The 17,484-nt window shown below is 55.2% G+C and overlaps 8 protein-coding genes and 1 non-coding gene across 9 annotated transcripts; 5 read left to right on the forward strand and 4 right to left on the reverse strand.

Moving 5' to 3' along the window:
- The first annotated feature begins 704 nt into the window (after positions 1-704).
- On the forward strand, positions 705-2,980 carry B0H64DRAFT_410961 (kinase-like domain-containing protein). Its single transcript, XM_062804824.1, has 4 exons — positions 705-1,013; positions 1,086-1,252; positions 1,316-1,492; positions 1,553-2,980. Exons 1-4 carry the CDS (start codon positions 803-805, stop codon positions 2,657-2,659), a joined length of 1,662 nt encoding a protein of 553 aa, XP_062654446.1. The 5' UTR covers positions 705-802; the 3' UTR covers positions 2,660-2,980.
- A 517-nt stretch (positions 2,981-3,497) lies between these two features.
- Positions 3,498-5,618, forward strand: B0H64DRAFT_349687 (heterokaryon incompatibility protein-domain-containing protein). The gene is made up of 2 exons (XM_062801408.1): positions 3,498-3,579; positions 3,639-5,618. Exons 1-2 carry the CDS (start codon positions 3,528-3,530, stop codon positions 5,378-5,380), a joined length of 1,794 nt encoding a protein of 597 aa, XP_062654447.1. The 5' UTR covers positions 3,498-3,527; the 3' UTR covers positions 5,381-5,618.
- On the reverse strand, positions 5,464-6,396 carry B0H64DRAFT_451515 (concanavalin A-like lectin/glucanase domain-containing protein; the record flags this gene model as incomplete). The annotated part of the gene is made up of 2 exons (XM_062807164.1): positions 5,464-6,057; positions 6,149-6,396. 2 exons carry the CDS (start codon positions 6,394-6,396, stop codon positions 5,640-5,642), a joined length of 666 nt encoding a protein of 221 aa, XP_062654448.1. The 3' UTR covers positions 5,464-5,639.
- A 1,292-nt stretch (positions 6,397-7,688) lies between these two features.
- B0H64DRAFT_49805 (uncharacterized protein) lies at positions 7,689-9,547 on the reverse strand. The gene is made up of 2 exons (XM_062808334.1): positions 7,901-9,547; positions 7,689-7,830 (listed from the first exon to the last, which is right to left on the reverse strand). The coding sequence occupies exons 1-2, from the start codon at positions 9,369-9,371 to the stop codon at positions 7,775-7,777; spliced, it is 1,527 nt and encodes a 508-aa protein (XP_062654449.1). The 5' UTR covers positions 9,372-9,547; the 3' UTR covers positions 7,689-7,774.
- An 867-nt stretch (positions 9,548-10,414) lies between these two features.
- Positions 10,415-12,085, forward strand: B0H64DRAFT_427438 (uncharacterized protein; the record flags this gene model as incomplete). The annotated part of the gene is made up of 6 exons (XM_062805785.1): positions 10,415-10,549; positions 10,621-10,847; positions 10,910-11,049; positions 11,107-11,205; positions 11,249-11,373; positions 11,441-12,085. The coding sequence occupies 6 exons, from the start codon at positions 10,415-10,417 to the stop codon at positions 11,867-11,869; spliced, it is 1,155 nt and encodes a 384-aa protein (XP_062654450.1). The 3' UTR covers positions 11,870-12,085.
- Positions 12,086-12,736: 651 nt separating this feature from the next.
- On the reverse strand, positions 12,737-12,828 carry B0H64DRAFT_t169. Its single transcript has one exon. It is a non-coding gene; the product is annotated as a tRNA-Glu (tRNA).
- Positions 12,810-13,788, forward strand: B0H64DRAFT_410967 (Mss4-like protein). Its single transcript, XM_062804825.1, has one exon. It carries the CDS (start codon positions 13,145-13,147, stop codon positions 13,580-13,582), a length of 438 nt encoding a protein of 145 aa, XP_062654451.1. The 5' UTR covers positions 12,810-13,144; the 3' UTR covers positions 13,583-13,788.
- A 2-nt stretch (positions 13,789-13,790) lies between these two features.
- On the forward strand, positions 13,791-15,353 carry B0H64DRAFT_49814 (uncharacterized protein). Its single transcript, XM_062808335.1, has 2 exons — positions 13,791-14,515; positions 14,566-15,353. The coding sequence occupies exons 1-2, from the start codon at positions 14,172-14,174 to the stop codon at positions 15,299-15,301; spliced, it is 1,080 nt and encodes a 359-aa protein (XP_062654452.1). The 5' UTR covers positions 13,791-14,171; the 3' UTR covers positions 15,302-15,353.
- Position 15,354: 1 nt separating this feature from the next.
- Positions 15,355-16,890, reverse strand: B0H64DRAFT_451521 (uncharacterized protein; the record flags this gene model as incomplete). The annotated part of the gene is made up of 5 exons (XM_062807165.1): positions 15,355-15,789; positions 15,870-16,100; positions 16,200-16,554; positions 16,589-16,644; positions 16,702-16,890. 5 exons carry the CDS (start codon positions 16,888-16,890, stop codon positions 15,355-15,357), a joined length of 1,266 nt encoding a protein of 421 aa, XP_062654453.1.
- Positions 16,891-17,484: the final 594 nt, after the last annotated feature.

Raw genomic sequence — 17,484 nt, forward strand, 5'->3', positions numbered from 1 at the left:
CAGGCATGTCGGAGGCGCATGGCTGTGGAAAGTGCAACGGGACTTTTTAACCGATCAAAGAAAAAAGAAAAAAAAGATAAAAGGGAAGAAAATAAGAAGAACGGGCTTGTTAGGGGACCAGGCCCGGGACTTGCTCCTGTGGCTTTGGTCACCCATCCCTTCGACATCGAACGGCGAAAAATCGGTCGGAAGGTTCTTCCCGACCAACTTGAAGTTGAAGGCGGCATGCGGCGGTGCGGGTTTCCATTCTCGGCCATCTTTGGAGGATTGGAGGTATACGAGCCAGCAAACCAACGTCGCCACATGGTCAGTTCTCGATTTCCACAGATGACCGCGTGGTGAGAAGCAGCGAGTCGGTACTCAGGCCTCCCCCCTCTGGGGCCAACTCTTGCTATCTCCAACACATGCGGTCAGATATGCAGCCAATGATGAACACCTGTCTGACTATTATTAGTGATGTGGTGGTACAGTGTTTCTGGTGCCATGCAGCGACATATATGTAACAGTACTGGTCTGCGGCGTAACATGAGCGACAGCGCCACTGACCAGTCTCGGCCTTGGGCAGCTGAGCGTGACACAAGGGCCGCCCGAGGCTTCGTCTCGCATGGTTTTTACATTTGAGCCAAGAGAAAAGCTTGCTGACATAATCTTCCTGATTCGATGCGCGACTCGTTCTTCAGGTGCCGCCTCACAATGAGTTTCAATCTTACATCGTTCGGTGTGCAGCATCGAAGAACACACCACTAAGGTTTCCCTCATCTCCAGTTTTGGTACCCGCGATCTGAATACTGCCGCCTCGAGAATGACTAAAAGTCAAAGTGACTACGAAGCCGCGCTTGCAGCTATTCGCGAATCGGGCCTGGAGCACCCAGATGGACCGCTGCTCGAAAGCTTTGTTGAGCAGTTTGCCGACCATGATCGGGCCGCAGCATATCTTCTCAACCTCAACACCAACACCCACATGCCCGATTTGAGAGCATTTGTGGAGGAATGGAAACGGATCATTGCCATTTGTAGGTCTACCCCCATCCGGAACAGTTGTTGTTGCATGATTCGTGGTGTATCCGGGCTGATTTGGCTACAAGTCATGCGCAATACTGTCTCCGAAGCACCCGACAAACATGTCATTGACAGTGTCACGAAAAGAGACGGCGGAAAGTGCTGCATCACTGGCACGCCGGGTTCGTTCTGGGATCCCCTGGTCATTGTGCCTATTCTCCCGAGAATTGAACCGGCGAACGTTGCAACAAGGGCACGTTTCTAATGCATTTCCTGTATTAATAATATCAAAGTCTAACCACTGTATGCATTTTAGTCCTGCCGTGAGATTCTCGATGCTTTCCTAACACCCAAATTGAAGGACTGGTTACTCTCCGAGAGTGCCGAGGGAAAGTTGTTCGATCGTGTCGAGAACCACTGGCTCGTCCGTAAATCCGCTGCAACCGCATTTGCCCAAGGGTATTTCCAGCTGTCCTTCGGGAAAGGTTCCGAAGTACGAAACCACCTTATGCTTGTACATTTCTTGATCTCGATCATACTAATCGTCGCCTAGTATTATGAGGTTCTGAAAAACTGGACTGGCGGGCCTCATTTCCCTTCCATTCTCGATGAGGTAGACGATTTCAGACCAGCGACCTTCGCCAACCATCCATCTTCTAACATCAAGATCCCCAGCCGTTCTAACTTGGAGATCCTATCCCACTTCGCGACCCCGGCTCGATGGATGTATGTTTCTCGACACATTGCCGCTAAGCGATTGAGGCAATGTCGTACCTCACCCCCTTCGCCATTTTCCTCAATCTTGACTTGCCTTTCCCAAACCTCCGCCACCATCATGAGGACAATCTGGCTCTACGTTCCCGGGAGTATACGTATTCGAACATATCGTGGCCTAGCCTCTGTTGGGGCACGGATATTTGGCGTTACGGACAGTCCCAATGTACAGCAACTCCCCTTTGGACTGTATCTCAAGATGGTCAACCTGGCGACGCGGGGCGAGAGCCTGGTCAACGAGTACGCAGCACTGGAATTGGTCAGACGCTACAGTGACTTGCCAGTCCCCCGAGCGCTAGACTTGGTCTCAGACTCAAGTGATATATACCTCTTGACGACTCGCATCCCTGGTCACAAGCTTGGGTTATGTCTCGATTCTATGAGCGACCACGATACTACTATTCTAGTTGATGACTTACGGCGGCACTTGGCGGCACTGCGCGAGATCCCGAGGCCCCAAGCCTGGAAGTATGCGATTGCCAATGCTGCTGGCGGACCATGTTTCGATTATCGAATCAATGCCGCACAAGACGATAATGTCGAAGCGGGGTTTGTAGGACCGTTCCTTAACGAGCATGATTTCAACGAGACGCTACGATGTGGTGCCGTACCTGAGGTAGTCCACCACGGCGGACACAGGATGGTCTTTACGCACGGCGACGTTAATATGAGGAATGTCCTTGTTGACGATGATGGGAAACTTAGCGGAGTTGTCGACTGGGAGAACGCCGGGTGGTTTCCTGAATACTGGGATTACACCAAAGCGTTTTTCGTGACTAGACACAACTCGCGATGGCTCGGCATCGTTGAAGAGGTGTTTGGTCACTTTGGGAACTTCCAAGGCGAGTTGGCAACGGAGAGAGAGCTCTGGAATTACTGTTTTTGACACACATTTGTTGTTGCTTTAAGTTGTTAGCGAGGGTACGAGTAACTCACATTCCCTCGATCAGGTGCTTTATCCACCAACATACCTGTGTCCACCCCCAACCCGGCAAAGCAACCCAGACTTATCATCTTGGCTCTGGAGCTCCAACGAAGCCGCCGTATCCGGGAAACGCCTGGTTGCGTTTACACGCGGGCATGGTGCGCAACAGATGCTAATTCTTCAGGGAAAGCAGGTGTAGAAAAAGCCATATAGATATACCAGCCTATACGCGTTGAATTATGGGCAGGTACGTGGTAGACAGACTAAGACTTCTCTTTTCCTCCATTGTGTTCAAACCTTTCGGAGATACCTCTCCCTCCACGTGCTTTTACCTCGAAAAACGCCAAGACGGTCACGGGCACAGTGAGCTGTGTAGCATTGAGTGGAGGCGCAGCCCAAACGAGAAATGCCGCTGCGCATTTCCTCCATTGATGTTGACTCCTTGAAGTCGACAACTCCAAACATTGAAGTCGATCCGGCTCCGCGACACAATCAACAGCCTCCCATCTCGCTTTTCCGCGTATCGCGAACCGAAAACATGAATGAGGTGCTGTGCGATCTTTGCAAGCCACTGTTCGAAGGAACGCTTGCTGAAGAAGATTGGGATCATGGCGAGCGAATGACCAAGCATGCGCGTCCGCACCACCACAGCGTAGAAGACCTAGTCGAATGCGGACGGACTCGGTGCCTGCTCTGCAGGGCTCTCTGGGCCTCAGTAATAAAACCGAAGGAGAAGGAACTCTGGCTAAAACCGGACGAGATGCCCCAGTCAGATCCGCAGCTCTCGGTGGCGGTCGACCTGGAATGCCAGCGCGAGGTCAAAATAACAATGGCGCTGACAAAGTTGGACGTAATGGACAAACGAACTCTCACATTCCACGGTACGTTTGACTTCCTGTTGCGGGTGTCTTGTCCTTGACGGAGTGCTAATCTGCAGCAGAGGAGCAGTACGGTCAACGCCCCGAGCGGGATTTCCTTCTCACCTCGGAAGGAGAGTGTGAGTCCACGGCATCGAGCCGTTCCATGGAGTGGGTAAGAGAGATGGTTGAGGAATGTACGTCGGGCCATGACAAATGCAACAACGCGCCCACGCCATGGCTACCGACCAGACTCGTCCATGTGGGCGGGCCAAGTCAAATCCCGCGCCTTGTCGAGACGTCAATGTTGTCGCTGGGTCCGGATAGCGCGCCGACGATCAAGTATACGACCCTCAGCCACTGCTGGGGGAACGTTGACACACTCAGGCTGACGAGGGAAAGTCGAAGCGACTTCTACGAAGGAATACAACCAAGCACGATCCCGAAGACATACGCGGAAGCCATGGAGGTTACCAAGGGCCTAGGTTTGGAGTATATCTGGATCGATTCATTATGCATCGTCCAGGGTGATTCTGATGACTGGGAACACGAATGTGCTCAAATGGCCGAGGTGTACCGACATGGATATTGTAACATTGCGGCCCTCGAGGCCACTGATAGCTATGGCGGCTGCTTTCGCCAACGAGACCCGGCGCATATCTCTCCGGTCATCGTGGAAAGCAGATGGGACGGCCAAGATCGCCGTCTCTGGGCACGCGATCCCTTTCCAGATCGCTACGCTATCCGTCACGAAATCGACAATTCACCGGTTCATCGCCGCGCTTGGGTTCTCCAGGAGCGCCATATGGCGCCACGGATTCTCCATTTTGGCAAGAAGGCGATATTTTGGGAATGCAGAACAGAGATGGGATGTGAAGTAGGGGATATCTTCAACACTCCTTCCTTAGTCGGCTACAGCGCCCGAAATTCCAGGACACTCTCTGAAAACGAAGTTCGCCACATTATATGGCTATGGACGGATATCGTCACCCGCTACACGCAGGCGGAACTCACCTTCCACAGCGACAGGTTCTTTGCTATCTCGGCCGTAGCCCGCGAGATGCAACGGATACTAAGCTCTGGGACAAGCTCCAAGGTCGAGTATCTCGCAGGGCTATGGACGGTCTTTCTCGAATATCAACTCGTGTGGACTTCGGCATCCCCTGACACAGCAACACGGATCTCGGAGAGTGACCAGTTGATGGCACCGTCATGGTCATGGGCGTCGCTCAACGGGCCTGTCGGCGCGTATGTTCTTCCATGGACCTACAACACCAAGCGGGCGATAGCCCAGGTCACTCATCATACCATTGTACCGAGATCCGGGGACCCGTTTTTTGGGCCTGCAACAGAACCTAAAAGCGTCCTTGAAATCAGCGCCCTCTGTTGGAGACTGTCGGATCCAAGGCGCAATGAACAAATCTCCAGCCCTTCCGACAGCCCAATAACGATTAGGCTTTGCTGGGATGTGACGCCGCCCTCGCTACACACCGTAGCGGCCACCTTCCTACTACCGGTTCTCGTTGATCAAGCACCAGAGCCACACTCTTTGAGTATTCTTCTCACTGGGCTGATCCTCCACAAGGTCGACAATGTAACCGACGGTTCGTTTCGGAGGGTTGGTAAATTCGATATTGCGATCCCGGGTGCCTCTCAAGACCTTCGCGGCAAAGGATCGAAAGCGAGGCTTGACAGATGCATCGAGCTGTCCTTGGAGCATAACAGAATCTGGCCGAGCCAATACAACGACCAGCCCCCACCGTCAACCCCCGCTGAGGAAATCTGGGCCAACGCAATAACGTATCAAGGGATATCCCTCGAATAGCCCAGGTGGTAGTCTGTTCTGTGGAGCGCCTTACCCAAACAACCACGCCCAAAAACGGGACAGTGTGATGTGTCAGGATATTGTGAGGGGCACAGCTCAATGTTCTGACTGATGTTGATCCTCAGGGTCCCTGCATTTACTATGTACATATTGTTTATGGTTATGAATGGACATGAGGGATACGCCGAAGGGTACTACCATCGCAAAGGGGCCACGCCTCCCCAGCTTGCAAACTCAACAACCTGCTACCACGAGTTACTCACTGCAAGGTGATGGAAGCCGAGCCACTGCTACCCGGCCCGCCAGTGGCAGTATAGCCCTCCGTCGCCATGATGACGTAGTCGTGGTTGCCGAGGCGCATGCCGACCTTGGCCCACTCGTTGAAGTGGTCCTGGGTGGTGACGGTGCCGCCGACGCGCTGCTCCTTGCGGACGGACCAGTACTGCTGGAAGGTGCGCGTGCCCTCGATCGACGGCTTGTTGACCCGCGTGCTGCTGAAGATCTCGTAGTCGCCCTCGGCCGTGCTGAAGTTGCCCTTGGACGTCCACGGCTCGTTGGGCGCCAGCTCCGCGTGCGCCTCGATCACGTAGTACTCGATCAGCGGGTTGCGCGTCCACCCGTACACGGCCAGGTAGCCGGGGCCCGTGGCGTTGTAGGAGCCGCTGTATCGAATGGCTCTGTGGTTTGGTTGTGGATGCTTAGCGCGAGTCTACTTTGTAGTGGAATTCATGGGTTGAGGGGAATAGGAAGGGCAGGGCAGGGTCTCACCGGTTGCCTCCGTAGCTCCAGCCCTTGCCGCACACGAACCCGCCCTTGCTGCTCCAGTTGGCTGTGTAGGAACCACCGTTGCCGTTGTTGCAGCGGATGTTGCTGCCTCCCTCGGACCAGTTTTGGAAGTAGTAACCGCCCTGGCGGGGGTCGAGGTTATGCTCGGTTTGGGTTTTGGGCCCCGGCAGAGGACCAGCAAGCACGCTAGGTGCCACAAGGCTAGCGGCGAGGAGGGAAAACTTGACCATGGTGTCTTAAAGGTGGGGATAAGCTAGTCGTTGAGGTGGGGAGCCACGGACCGGGTTCGGGTGGTGCGATCTAGCCTTCTTATATACTCACATGGGCCTTTTAGTTAAGCTCCCGCCGGGAGATCCACCTGGCCCTGACGATCCATCGACTTCCACGGGCTCGACCGCCAACAATAGATGATATTTTTCCGGGGAAGTTTTGCACCATCACGTTGCATTCCTGTGATTCACCATGGGGCAAACACCAACACAACGGTGACAGTAGGGAGCCATGAACGCCGTTGTCACCCGCTCATGGCATTTAGCCTGAAGAAGGTGAGTCTGTAGAGTCCTTTCCTTAGGACCGGTCTTGCTATTATTAGGCAAGTTGTGTAGGGCCAGATGCCCACTGGCGCGCAAACGTCGTCCAGCTCTTAGTTTAAACGGTTAAGCTGGTTAATGACTTTCCGACTTTGCGGGGTAATCACCGTTCACTACCGGCATTACTTATTCCGGGGAAGGTCGTATTGCTGTATATATATCGAACCCCTGGGCGCCGCTGACGTTGAAGGGGAACAGCTCTTGGCACTATTGCATGCCAGTGTTACTCGGCGATATTCAGCGGTGGGCGGCTATTGGCGATTCTTGAGTACTTGAGCCGGCATGGATCTGGTGACCCGGCGGGTCGCATCGGAGATGTCGACGGCGGCGATTCTTGGACATCGTGACACTCTCGCTCGGGAGAACGAACCTCGGATTGTGGAAGGCTGACTGGGGCTGGCACTGCCACTTCCCTGTCTGTAGCGGCGCCAGGTTTGGTTCCATATACGAGCAAGCCTACACTTTACAGCCGTATGTATGTATATACCTGTACCGTGTATTCGTAGAAAGCCCAGCCCGTTGTGGGCCTCCTCAACCAAGACCACCCCTGAAGACGAGGATACCCCTGATGATGCCAGGGAACAACCAGACCATGAACGGTTCCACTAAACACGACACGAGTAGGTAGTCTAGTGAGCTTGTTTCGTCGTCAATGGCAGACAACGTCGCCAGTTATGCTGGCAGGTTCGGAAGACAGCGCTGAAACGAGGTGGACGTAGCTTCAGCCGCCAGCAACGTGGTGGAACACTACGGAAAAAGGGCCCTGGTATCGAACGGAGCAAAATATAACAAGGAGAGACCGCCGCGAAACAAGTTAGCACCGAAGCTCCAATTTACGTCTACACACAAGTCCTGTCACACGAAGCCTCGTACTCTTGACGGAAGCCTGGCGGCGCTAACAAGACTTTACCACATCAACTTGCGTTTAATATGGCTGTAAAACCGGTCGAGTACAGCTAGGCGTCTGCTATCGTGCAAAGACTACTTCCCTACACGTTCTGGTACGAGCCGAGGAAACCTATGCGAGACCATGCTCCTTCACCAGCTTCTCAGCACATGTGGCGCCGGCGATATCTGCGCAAAGTTCCAGTCAGTTTCTACCCATACACCAGGTGAACAGGGCTACAAAGGGACTTCCACTTACAGGCAACGGCTTGCACATGGCAGCTCGCCAACACCGGAACGACACTCATATCCGCAACGCGCAGACCATCGATGCCCATGAGACGGAAATCCTTGTCTACGGCAGCGGTGGCGTCGTCCGGCTTACCCATCTTGACAGTGCCCGTCATATGCCAGCTGGACCCGAAAGTCTGCGCCCAGTACGCGAGCAAGTCCTCATCCGAGTCCGACTGGGGCGCCGTGATGGTGGCGACCGTGTCCTTGGCGTAGCCCTCGGTCTTGGTGAAACGCACAGCTTCGCGGAGCGACGCGATGGCGGCACGGCGGTCGAAGGGATGCTCAAAGAAATTGGGGTCGAAGTGGAGGGGGACGCTCGGGTCCGACGACTGCAGCGTCGCTGTTCCGCGGCTCTGGCCGTTGTACGGGAAGACGAGAAGACAGGAGTAGTTGAGGTCCTCGTCCCGGAAGCCGGGTAGGAACCAGTGAATGGGGAAGTGGGTGAGCATCTCAAAGTGCGGCACCGTTTCCGAGTTCAGATACCGTTGCTCCTCGGCGGGCAGCGCCTTGAACTCATCCGAAGCAACGAGCTCGTCCGACTTGAAGAACCCGATACCCATCTCGGTGGCAAACTGGGCCCACGGTCCTGTGCCGGTCTGCTTCCACTCTTCCAGAGCGGCATCCATGGCGGCCTGGTCACCGTAGAATTCGGCGCGAGCCGTGCTACCTTCTGTGCGGGTGTAGACAAGCGGGCAGAACCCGTGGTCCCGGAGACCTTGGCCGATAGGCGGGCAGGAGTGGACGACAGGGATGTTGTACTTTTCGAGCTGCTCCTTTGGTCCAATCCCAGAGTGCATAAGGATCCGCGGGGTGTCGAGCGAGCCCGCCGTCAAGATGACCTCCTTGGAAGCCAAGTACTGCTGCCCATTCGACTCGACACCCACCGCCTTCTTGCCTTTTAGCAAGACACGCTGCACCGGGGACTCTGTCAAGATGGTGAGGTTCTCAGGGCGCGGCGTCAATAAGTCCTGAGACGTGGAGCGTCGCCCCTGGTGTGCTGAGCTGATCAGCAGAGACATGCCGATCGGGTTGCCAGAATTGTGATCGGGATTCAACGGGTATCCTGCCTGCTTGAATGTCTCGATCATGGGAGCGACGTCAGCCTCACACTCGGCCGGGAACCCAACATGGAGAGGGCCGGACGATCCATGGTCCGAGGCGTTCGGCGCCGCGTATTTGCTGCTCACGCCCGCGGGAAGGGTGGTGTGGAAGTTCTCCAAGCGCTTGAGGCGTGCCTGGACGGGCTCCCAGCGAAACGCATCGTCGTCAACGATGCGTGCCCACTCCTCATAATCGTCACGGGCGCCGACGGTGAAGACACCAAAGTTGATGGCGCTGGATCCACCGAGACCGAGTCCCCTGGAATAATCGAGCTCACGATCGGCGCACTGTGGTTGGGGCGTTGTCTTGTAACCCCAGTTCATGTCCTTGTTCATGAAAGTCAACCAGCGCTGCCCGTCAACCCGAAGGTTTGGGTCTGCATTCTTTCCGCCGGCTTCGAGCAAGAGAACGTTTGGCTTTTTCGGGCAGTGGGCCAGACCATATGCAAGTGCACAGCCCGCCGGTCCGCCTGGTTGTCACGGGATGATCAGCACGGATGGCCCCTTGGGAAAGCCAAAGCTCTCGAAACGAGAAGAGGGGTTACGTACTCCCGACGACCACAAAGTCATATTGAGATGCCATCCCGGTCAAAAAATAAGCACTGGTCAAGTTGTGAAGTGCAGCGATCGAAGTTGTTCTAAGCCGGAATAGACTGTTCGGTCGAAGGGAGTTCCTGGGAGCGACGAAGCTAGTTGCGACGCTTGTTGAGAGACAAGGACAAGGGCGGAACGTGGACGAACAGCTTTAAAGCCATCTTGGCTCTAGGAAAATGGGGACTGTGAGACATCGGCGGGTTAGGTACCAATCTTGGGCCCGGAGGAAACCGATGGTCCCTGCCTGATGAATCGGCATTCACCGCCAAATATCAACGGATTCTCCTGCTCTTTTGGGCTAGTTCAGCCATGTGGTGGGCCATAGCTGGCCACTTAAGGTTGGTATGGAGTTCTTGGTTGCCCCAGGTTTTGCTTTATGAACCGCTAGTCCACCGAGTCCACCCTTTGAAAGATCAAGGGGCTCGCTACCCCCCTGCCCCGGCTGCCCGAACTCACCACGATGACGAACCACCCACTCTTTTCAACATGCATCTTTGCGGAGTCGCGGCAGATCTTGTCTGGTTCTAGCTTGCGAGTGCACCCGCACAAAAAAAATGTTCATAAGGATCTGCGGGTCATAGCACAGCTTCCCTCGTCTTAGCTTGCCTTAGCTTGCCTCAGATGCATACTTGATTAGAATCTCTGGCCCAACGGCCGAGAGCAGTGGGACACAGTTCTGCAGGACTCCATCTTGTGTTGGCCGTTGCAGGTTGCCATCCATTGTCTTACCGTTCCCCACCGTATTAGCGAGCGAAACCACCACCGGTACGGTTCTGGGTGTCACAATGTCTGGGAATGTCGAAGCTTTCACCCTCCTCTCGTTCGTCGTAGTCATCATTGTTCTCCGGACAGTCGTTCGCTTGAGAAGTGTCGGACTGCGGGGGCTACATCTTGACGATTACCTCATGCCCATCGCTGCTGTAAGTGAAACCCTGCCACTTTGGGCACCGTGAGTCAGCGCCGCGCCTTTGCCTCGGCTAATTCAGGCCAGATACTCTGCATAGTCGACTTGATAGCGGCGATTTATGTCGTAACTGGGGCCAATGGCTTGAGCAACAGTTACATGACAGACGAGGAGCGTGCCGCTCTCTCCCCGGACTCGCAGGAATACGCGCACCGTGTCCTGGGATCCAAAATCCAGGTTTTCGGCTGGACCCTCTACGCCGCTAGCCTGTGGTTAATCAAGGCCTGTGTCGCCATCTTCTATTCAAGGCTAACGTGCGTGATCTTGCTGGGAATTTCGTTCCATCAGGGTGTACATGGACTAATTCGTAAGGCAGTGCGAACCTGGCCCGGTTGCAAATTCGCGTTTATATCGCGTACGCCTTCATCGGTGGTACTTGGGTAATCACGACTTGCCTTCTCCTTTTCGGTTGTCGGCCCATGTCAAAATACTGGCAGATCAACCCGGATCCTGGGAGTAAGTTTGACTCGTTCGACATTGAGTCTCAAGATTGAGTGCTGACCTCCATCGTAGTCTGCCAACCTACCAACTCCAAACTTTATGTTCTCTCCGTCATGATCCCTGATATTCTCACCGACGTGTACTTGCTATCTATCCCTTTACCGGTACGTCGTATTACCCCATCACTTTGCCGCGCCCGGCTTTGCTCACGCAGACTCCGAACAGCTTCTCTGGGCCGTAAATATCAGCCTCAAGAAGAAGATTTCACTGACACTCCTGTTTTCCGGCGTCATCTTCGTCATTGTGGCAGCCATCATCCGTGGAGTCGTCATTCTTAATGTAAGATGCCCCTCACCTGCCCTGTCCGTCGAAGAGGAATTGGGGCTTACACGCGCTCCTATTTCAGTCCGGTCCCGAGGGCGCCGTTTCTGGCAGCGAATGGGCCATCCGGGAGGAATTCGTCTCCATTGTCGTTTCCAATCTCCCCATCCTGCACTCACCGATTCGAACCTTTTGCAACAAGATCGGGCTCAGTGCCTTGTTCTCCACACACAACACCAGCAACGCCACGCCCTTCGAAGGCAGGACCATCGGAGGTGGAGGTGGAGGCGGCTACCCACTCCGGAGGTCCAAGAAAGATCCGAATGGGACCGTGGCCTGGGGGAGTGATGAGCAGATCCTATGCGAAAACGGCGCGCAAAACCCTGGCAAAGACATTGTCGTGGGTCGGGAGATTGCGGTCGAGTCCGAGGCCGGATCGGTCAGAGGGCCGACCGGGTGGAGTGCGTCAGCAGCGAGTGACTGGAACACTCAGCCGGCATCAAGAGGAGGTTAGTGCGTAGGAGTTATTCGTAGTGAGGTAGCTTGTGTCATTATCCATTCCCAAAGACCAGTGCCTCTACTCTCCCCCACAACTACTGTCTCCGATGCTGTTATCTGCGGCTTCAAGGGCTGCCTCAGCCAACACCGAACTCGAGCCCCGTGCCATTTGGCTGACAAGTCCCCGGCCCTTATGGCATATGATGAACTTGTCTCGCGGCACTCGTCGTTTGTTTAAGGTCGCTGATCACCCATGTAACAAGGCTGCAAAGTCGTGCTAGTCCAAACCGCTAAGGACCGGGGGTTGGTGAACAAATCCGTTATGTTAACATTCGACTTTAGCCGGAGATATGCAGCCAGCATTGAGACATGTGTACTACTGTGTAGGTATTTTCACAGAATACCCGCCAGCCAAGTCCTTTCGTCCGCCCCGGCGGCGTTTCTCAACCGCACCAACCACCATCACCGTCAAACGACATCCATATTGCTGCAGTGGCACTTCACGGAAGAAAAGGATTTAATCCAACAGCCACACCAGTCGTCCCCCATCCCTAAGTACCTACGTAGGCTCAAGAACCCATTCCACCGAAGTACCAGAAACCGGGGTCATTATCAACAGCTGTGGCGATTCTGGTGCTCCGCGGCGACCGGGTTTGTGGGTTGACGATCTACGACTTGTTGCGCAAAACCCGGGGAAGTTGTCACGGTTCTGTACGGGAAATGCTAGTTCCAGAACGGAGAGCTTATGCCCAATCTAATCTGCCTTACTGCGCATATTTATGTCATACCTTCTTCCCGTTCACATTATTTCTCGTGACCCGTGGTTAGTTGGGTTGGTGAAGTAAAAAGGCAAGGGATGGTGCCACAAGGAAAAAGATAGAGACTCGGATACCGGGAGTCGAACCCGGGGCTGTTGAGAGAACAGTCACTTCTGAGAAGTGAGAGTCAACGATGTTACCGCTACACCATACCCGATTGAAATCGTGTGTGGTCCCGATTTGTTGGAATCGGGGAAGCTGGAGTGGGCTTTTCTTTGCGCAAAGTTTTCGGTGTGGGTCAGGGGTCACCCCTTTTATGCTCCAGCCCGAACTCCGCTCTTCAGGGGTTCAGGGGTTCAAGGGTTCATTCTCCGCGCCCTTAACCTCACGCAGCTTCTGTAACAAAACCCCGCCTCGCCCGCGTCGGCAATGTTCAGCTTGGCACTCACTGCGTTTGAAATCACAGCAGTCTCTCTCCACAAGCATCACCACAACATCTCGCCACCCACAAATAAGCACATTTGTTACCCACAATGGAAGTAACTTGCGAATGTGAAACGGTCCGTTTCACAACCCCAACCCCCTCTCCGCTCAAAGTCTACCATTGCCACTGCATCGAATGCCGCAAGCAATCTTCATCGGCCTACGGCACGAGCGCCATCTTCCCGGCGACGGGCCTATTCCCTCTTTCGGCTGACCTCGCCTCGAAACTTCGGCTCTGGACCCGCCCCGCCGACTCCGGACGCACGGTGGACTGCTACTTTTGTAAAGAGTGCGGCGTACGGGTGCTGCATCGCATCCGGGATCCAGATGGAACCGAGCGGGAGACGGTGAGCGTGAAGGGCGGTTTGGTAACGGGACTGGATTGGACCGGCGCGGCCCATATTTATACGAGGAGCGCCGTGGTTGAGGTTCCGGAGGGGGTGGAAAGGTGGGAAGGGGCCCTCGGGGAAATGGAAGGGCGAAGATGATGATAACAACTGGTGTTCCGGTTTTGGGAGCTGACGACAGGTTCGTTCTGTAAACAAATAATAGTTCGGATGATAAAGCAAGCCGGAGTTCAGCCCCGGGTGCAGGGTGGCATGTGAATACCGTAACATCGATGCTGACGTCAGTTTACCGACCAGGCACGGCGTCGTATTTATTTTGTGGGATATCGTGAACATGGTGGAGGCGATACTATCATTTTGCGCCAAACTGTCCATAAAGTCACAAGTCTCCTGATGCGGCGACGGTAGCTTCTTGTCGATAATGCCACATAACCCCGATCACCCGATCCCACATGGCTCCGTTCCGGACCGAACGGAGGGATCGTGTGCTCCGCTGGACGTGCTCCGCAACGCCGCGCCCTCCCGGAGATAACCAAGAGTACCCGGGCTCGCCGGGGTGTGATCCTTGCGGATCCTCGCGGTTATCGGGGAGGCTGCCTATTATCTATATTAATAAACGACTCCATCGTCCACCTCTTTCTCCTTTCACCATCTGGCACCATTCTTTAACCCCTCACCCACACTCCCAGATCCGGCCGTTACAAACAAGAACAGTCTCTACAACATCACTATGAGCTCCGCTCCTACCCAAACCCACAAGGGTCTCAGCAACGATGTGTTGCTAGTCGCCATCCCAACACCGCCAAACGAACCATTGATAGCCAAGCTCGAGGCACGGCACCCTGGGCTCAAAGTGCGCTGGTTCAACCAACCCAACATATTCCCTCCAGTTCCCCTGCCCGCCGAGACCTACGAGGATGTGACTCTACTCTTCACCCTCTGGCCCCACCCAGCCGAGCTGTTGCCAAAGGCCCGCTACATCCAGCTACTCTCTGCGGGTGCCGACAGATGGATCACACACGATCTGTACAAGAATCCAGACATTACCTTTTGTACTGCAAATGGAGCGCATTCGTACGTGGGTAATATCCGAGGGATGCGAGTTGCCGCTGACCACTCCACAGCCCCCAGATCGCAGAGTGGGTGATGGGCACCTGGTTGATGGCGAACCACCATTTCCTGAAGTACGCAGAGCAGCAGAAACAACAGAAGTGGTCCCGCCTAGCCGAGTTGGCCGTTGACTCGCCCGGTCTCCGTATGGGCATCCTCGGCTATGGGGCGATTGGACGGCAATGCGCGAGGATTGGCCAAGCCCTCGGCATGGAAGTGTATGCTTACACTCGGAGCGAGCGATCAACCCCTGAATCCCGCAAGGATGACAGCTACTGCGTTGCCGGGACCGGGGACCCAGATGGCCTTGTGCCGACAAAGTGGTTCCACGGTTCGGCAAAGGAGGCCGTCAATGAGTTCCTGGCTCAGGACCTCGACCTCCTCGTGCTGGGTTTACCCCTGACTGAAGCCACCACCCACATCCTCGGACGTGAACAGTTCGAGGTCTTGTCCAAGAAGAAGACCTTCGTCTGCAACATCGCCCGCGGGAAGCACATCGACACCGACGCCCTACTGGACGCACTGCGGGAAGGCAAGATCAGGGGCGCTGCCCTGGACGTTGCCGATCCCGAGCCACTGCCGGACGGACATCCACTCTTCACCGCGCCAAACGTCTTTGTCACCCCACATGTCAGCTGGCAGACACCGCATCTCCTCACTCGTACCCAAGGCATCCTCGAGAAGAACCTCGAGAGCCTTAGCGAGGGAAAGCCGCTCATCAACGTGATGAACCGCGAACACCATTACTAAGGTATTACATTACAGCCTTGTTATTCTCGACTGCCACGCCAGATCTTAGCTTGTCACTTCGCAGCACGCCTTCTTCGTCTCAAATCTACCCGAGCTTCCTGTATCACCTTCTCAAGGTCAATGCCCCAACAAACGGCCTGTCGTGTCTCAACATCCCTCCGCATCGCCTCGAAATGCTCTTTGCCTGTGTCTGGCAGGCGCCACTGGTACAACTCGGCAGCTCTTCGACTGCTATGTACCAGCCACTGATCTCGTTCTCCGCGGCTCTCATCGAACGCAGCGAACACTTCGTGCAGTCCGTCGTAGGGTTCAACATCACATCCGTGGATCTCTTCGAGAAGTGAGGCTAGGACCGCGACATCTTCCATACAGAACCCAGCGCCGGACCCATGATGGGGCGTGCTGGCATGAGCGGCATCTCCAATGACCAGGATACCGTCGGAATAGAACTTGGGCAGCGGATGGTCGGCCATGTCGAAGAGACCCCACTGGGAACGCGTCAGTATTTGGTGTAGCCCATAGTCCTGATTTAGCATTGGTTTATATCAAGCCAGATTTGTAGACGTACCTTATCCATTTTGTCTTTTGTCAGATGTAGAAGCTTTTGAATTGTTTTGCTAAAGCCCCTTTGCTCAAAGTCACGCAGCGCATCTTCCATTGTCGCTGGAAGGGTGAAGCTTTTGGTGTCTTGACTCGGCCAGGATTTGTTCGCGTCTGTGACGAAAGCGACGAGGTTAAGGAACTGCTCTCCTCCCGGTTTTCCCACTGGGAAGGTCAGAACATGTCTACCGTGGCCCATCTGGGAAGTTAGCACAAGACGGAGATTGGGTCTCTGTAGCTGTATGCCGCCACACTCCTCCCGAAGCGTGTTGGTCTCAGCACCAAAGGAGTCACTCACCCCCAAACTAGAAACTTCGACCCGCTCTATGCCGAGCTCCTCGAGAGCCAGCTCTCTCGGAATCATACACCGATAAGCGTACTTCCCACTATACCCACACCTTGCCCCTTCGACCTCCCCTCCCCCAACCATAATCTCCCTAACCTTTGACTTCACCCCATCACACCCAACCACCGCATCCGCCTCAGCCGTAGTTCCGTCCCCAAACCTCAACACCACCTTCCCCCCCAACCTCTCAACCCCCTCCAACCGCTTCCCAAACTGCACCACCCCCCCCGGCACCATCCCCAGCAACACCCCCAACCATTTCGCCCGATGCACCGCGCCATGCCCCTCCCCAAACCCCGCAAACACCCTAAACGCCACCTCCAGCTCCCTCACATCCACACCCCCCCCCATCCGCCGTCCCATCCAAAAACTCAATCCACACCGGCTCCGTCTCCCCCTCCCCATCACCACCAGCACGCCTCACCCCCCTAGCGGTACTCTCCCGCAAGAACACCGCCCCCAGCACGGGGTCGGCAATGGCCATGGCGCGCGCCGCGTTGGGACCGAAGCCTAGCCCGGCGCCGAGCTCGGTGGGGTGGGGCGCTTGCTCGTAGACGGTGTGGGGGATGTGGCGGCGGGTGAGGGCGATGGAGAGGGTGGTGCCGGTTATGCCGGCGCCGATTAGGGCTAGGTGGGGGGGCATTTTCTTTTTCTTTGGTTTTTATTGCGGGGTTTGGTTGTTGTTGAGGGGGGAGCGGGGGCGTTGTGGATGGTGAGGGGGAGTTAGTTGGTTAGGAGGGCGCGGGTTTGTTGTGGGTGGAGGTGGTGGTGTGGTGATGGGATCGGTGGTTTGGTAGGGAAGGAACTGGGAGATATGGTGAGGTTGGAGGTTGAGATGACTTACGCCCGGGTGCCGATATCCAGGTTGTGTCAACTGCCGATGTGAGGGGTACAAGGGTGATCGTAAGCCGCGCCGTGTGATCCGGAGAAGCTGAAGAAGCATAGGAACAACGATATTGCCGCCCAAGCAGGTAACGGGGCTCTAACATGGGGGTAATGGTTGTCAAGAAAGCCCAAGAGAAATGGCCGGAGGCAATTCCTAGCGCCATCAACGACGTTGTACGTAGGTACTTGAGCTAACCCTATAGCACAAGTGTCATGGAGAATGGCCCCAACCTCATCTCCTCTCAATCCCTCTTTCACACCCCAGCTTGTTGGCCCGGCGCGCACTACGCCCACCTAGCAAGTCACGCAGCGGCTTCTGCAGCAGTCGAAGCACTTGTTCATGCGAGCACCG

This window comes from Chaetomium fimeti (assembly GCF_033439085.1).
Source record: "Chaetomium fimeti strain CBS 168.71 chromosome Unknown B0H64scaffold_11, whole genome shotgun sequence".
In the NCBI taxonomy this organism is placed as follows: Eukaryota; Fungi; Ascomycota; class Sordariomycetes; order Sordariales; family Chaetomiaceae; genus Chaetomium; species Chaetomium fimeti.